General features: G+C 48.2%; 1 protein-coding gene across 1 annotated transcript; it reads left to right on the forward strand.

Annotated features, from left to right (window-relative positions):
- The first annotated feature begins 1,750 nt into the window (after positions 1–1,750).
- On the forward strand, positions 1,751–2,731 carry GPR174 (G protein-coupled receptor 174). Its single transcript, XM_050901549.1, has one exon. The coding sequence runs from the start codon at positions 1,751–1,753 to the stop codon at positions 2,729–2,731; it is 981 nt and encodes a 326-aa protein (XP_050757506.1).
- Positions 2,732–3,013: the final 282 nt, after the last annotated feature.

The following is a 3,013-nucleotide window of genomic DNA, read 5'->3' on the forward strand; positions in this document are numbered from 1 at the left end:
GTAGAAGATTTTCTGTTTCAACCCAAAGCTACTTCAAAGTTTCGGTGCAATCACACTGGCAAGTGTTGAACATCAGCTTCATTAATAAATGTTCACATTTTAACGCCTATGCCTCGAAGCACAGGAAAAAACATCAGGGATTGCAGCAGGATATAATTTTGCCTTTATAAATGTGCCTTTGGCATCTTGGTTGGTACCTACAAACTTTTCCCGCTTAGACCTGTAGGTTAATTCTTCATGCTGAAGCAAAAGGCAAACCTATGAGAGTTTGGACAGAGATCTGCATTTCCTCTATATTTATCAGATCTGGGTTTGGGTTTTTTTTGTCCGACAGCTTCAGATAATATCAGCTGCTAACCATGCAAACAATTTTGAAATGAAGTCCACCTACAGTCACGTTAGTGACGATAGCTGGTATTTCCAACAGCCACAGCAGTCACATGCACAAGATGGGTAAAGGAAAGGCTTAGAAAAAGCAGTTGTGAGAAAGTCAAATTTAATATAATGCAGGTAGCTCTGCAGCAAAAAGTGTTTAATAAGTGGGTCAGTTGTCCCTGCTTGCATGCAAGTACGTTTTCTTTTCTATTTATGGAAGATAAATGAAAAAGTTGACCCCGGTTTGGTGAAAGCCATCGACTTGGGACTTCCACTCCGTGCCGCAGCAGCAGCGGCTACACCGGTGGAAAATGTTCATTTCTCAGGCGCCTGTGTCAGGCTCATTTACACAGGGAGCAGATTTCGTTCCGTCATCTTCTCGGCTGTCTGTAGCCGTGGTGCGGGTGGGAAGTTTCTGAAGGGCTTTCCCGGGAAGACCAGGGGAGCGTTAAACTCATGAGTGCTGTGTGAGGCGAGAGTATCCCTCTGCCCGCGGCAGGGCAGCGAGGAGGGATGCAGGCACGGCGCTCGCCGGAGCATCTCTGCGCCGGCCGCGCGCTCGGGCACGGGGAGACCGATGCGACCGGAGGCAAAGGGAGATTCGGATGGAAAAGCTGGAGCTGGGAAAGACGCAGCTGCAGAAACCTGGCAGCAAGTTAAATACGCCCTGCGATCGGGGGTGACTTCTGCTTGGCGGTACAGCACGGGAGGCTGGTTTGTAGCAGCAGTTAAACACATTTTCTATTTATTCCTCAGTGGTTTTGCACTCCCGTTCACTGGGCGAGGCATGGCGCTTGTTAGGCGGGAGAAGAGCTGACCACCGCAGATGTCACTAGCAATAGGTTTCTGCTAGAGAGATGCTCCTGCTGCTCTGGCAAGCTTTCCTGTACCTTTTGCTTTGTAAGAAGACACGTGTCTCCCCGCAGTGTTATAACTGCATCTTTCTGTCTTTCAGCTGCAGGGCCACGTCGGCCACCAAACTCCTGTGTTGAGAGCAGCAGCTGAAATGCCACCCAAAAGGTGACAGAGGTGCAGCTCCGGTGACGAACCGTCGACTGCTTCGGCACACGACGATGCATTTCTCGGTGCGGATCCCCTCCCTGTCAATCCTGCAAGCGACTAGAGTAAGGTCTGGGAACTTCTGCCAAAGAGCATGAGCAAAGCACACGAGCAGGACTTTAATTAACTCACTCACCCCAGAACCAAGCTTCTCCCCAGAGTGGACGCGATGATCTGGTAACCGAAGCCTCACACACGGATGCCAGAGCTGAATCTTTTTATTTAAGCACCGACAACCTGAGGACAACCTGGCTGCAGGACGCGAGTGAGGAACATGTTATCATGCCGGGGCTGAGCACGGATCTGGAGCACAACCATGACGAACAGTTCGACCTGCACCGAAACAGACCTCAAGCCCTACTACGCGATTACGTACACTTTCATCCTGATCCCTGGACTAATAGGAAACACATTAGCTTTGTGGGTCTTTTATGGGTACATGAAAGAGACTAAAAGGGCCGTAATATTTATGATCAATTTAGCCATTGCGGACTTATCGCAGGTTTTATCCTTGCCCCTGAGGATTTTCTACTACTTGACCGGGACGTGGGAATTTGGAGGAGGTCTCTGCATGCTTTGCTTCTACCTGAAGTACGTCAATATGTACGCAAGCATCTACTTCTTGGTTTGCATCAGCGTAAGACGATATTTGTTTCTTATGCACCCATTCAAATTCAGCGACTGCAAACGCATCTGTGATGTGTATATCAGCATCGTCGGGTGGGTCGTGGTCTGCGTTGGCTGTTTGCCTTTCCCGCTTCTCAGACTTCACCAGGATGCTAAAAACACGTGTTTTGTGGATCTCCCCGTAAAGGAAGTTGACCTTCCCATCTCCATTGCAATGATGACGATAGGTGAATTGGTGGGGTTCGTAACACCCCTACTCATCATCCTATACTGCTCGTGGAAGACTATCTTATCACTAAAAGAAAAAAATTCTGCTTCACATGACCTCGGAGAGAAAAAAAAGGCTTTAAAGATGATTCTCACCTGCGCTCTGGTATTTCTGATTTGCTTTGCACCTTATCATATCAGCTTTCCACTAGATTTCTTTGTCAAAACCAAAAAGATTAAAAATGGGTGCGTCCAGAAGGTGATCTCGGTGTTCCACGTTGTAGCTTTGTGCCTTGCCAGCTTGAACTCCTGCGTGGACCCAGTCATCTACTACTTTACTACAGATGAGTTCAGGAGACGCCTTTCCAGGCAGGATTTGCAAGACAGCATTCAGCTCCACAACCTCAGTTACGTGAGGAAGCACTCCAGAGATGTGCTCAGGGAGGACGCCATGGACTACTAGCGCTGGCCTTCCCCAGACGGTTGCCAGGACTTCAATCGTTCACTATATTTTGGAGTTTGGCCCAATTGATTTTTTCCCCAGGACACTGAGAGCAACGACTCAAACAAGCTTCTGCTGATTTCAGTGAGGGTTGGAGAAAAACAAACAAAAACCCAAACCTGATGGCAAATACGTTGATTTAATACTTCGGTTGCAAATTTTCTCTGAATATAAATAACACGGTGTATTCCCCACGGGCCCTATTTCTAAGCTGGGCAGCCCAGAGCAGGTAGCTTTGGCAGT

Source organism: Gymnogyps californianus, chromosome 9 (genome assembly GCF_018139145.2).
Source record: "Gymnogyps californianus isolate 813 chromosome 9, ASM1813914v2, whole genome shotgun sequence".
Classification (NCBI taxonomy): domain Eukaryota; kingdom Metazoa; phylum Chordata; class Aves; order Accipitriformes; family Cathartidae; genus Gymnogyps; species Gymnogyps californianus.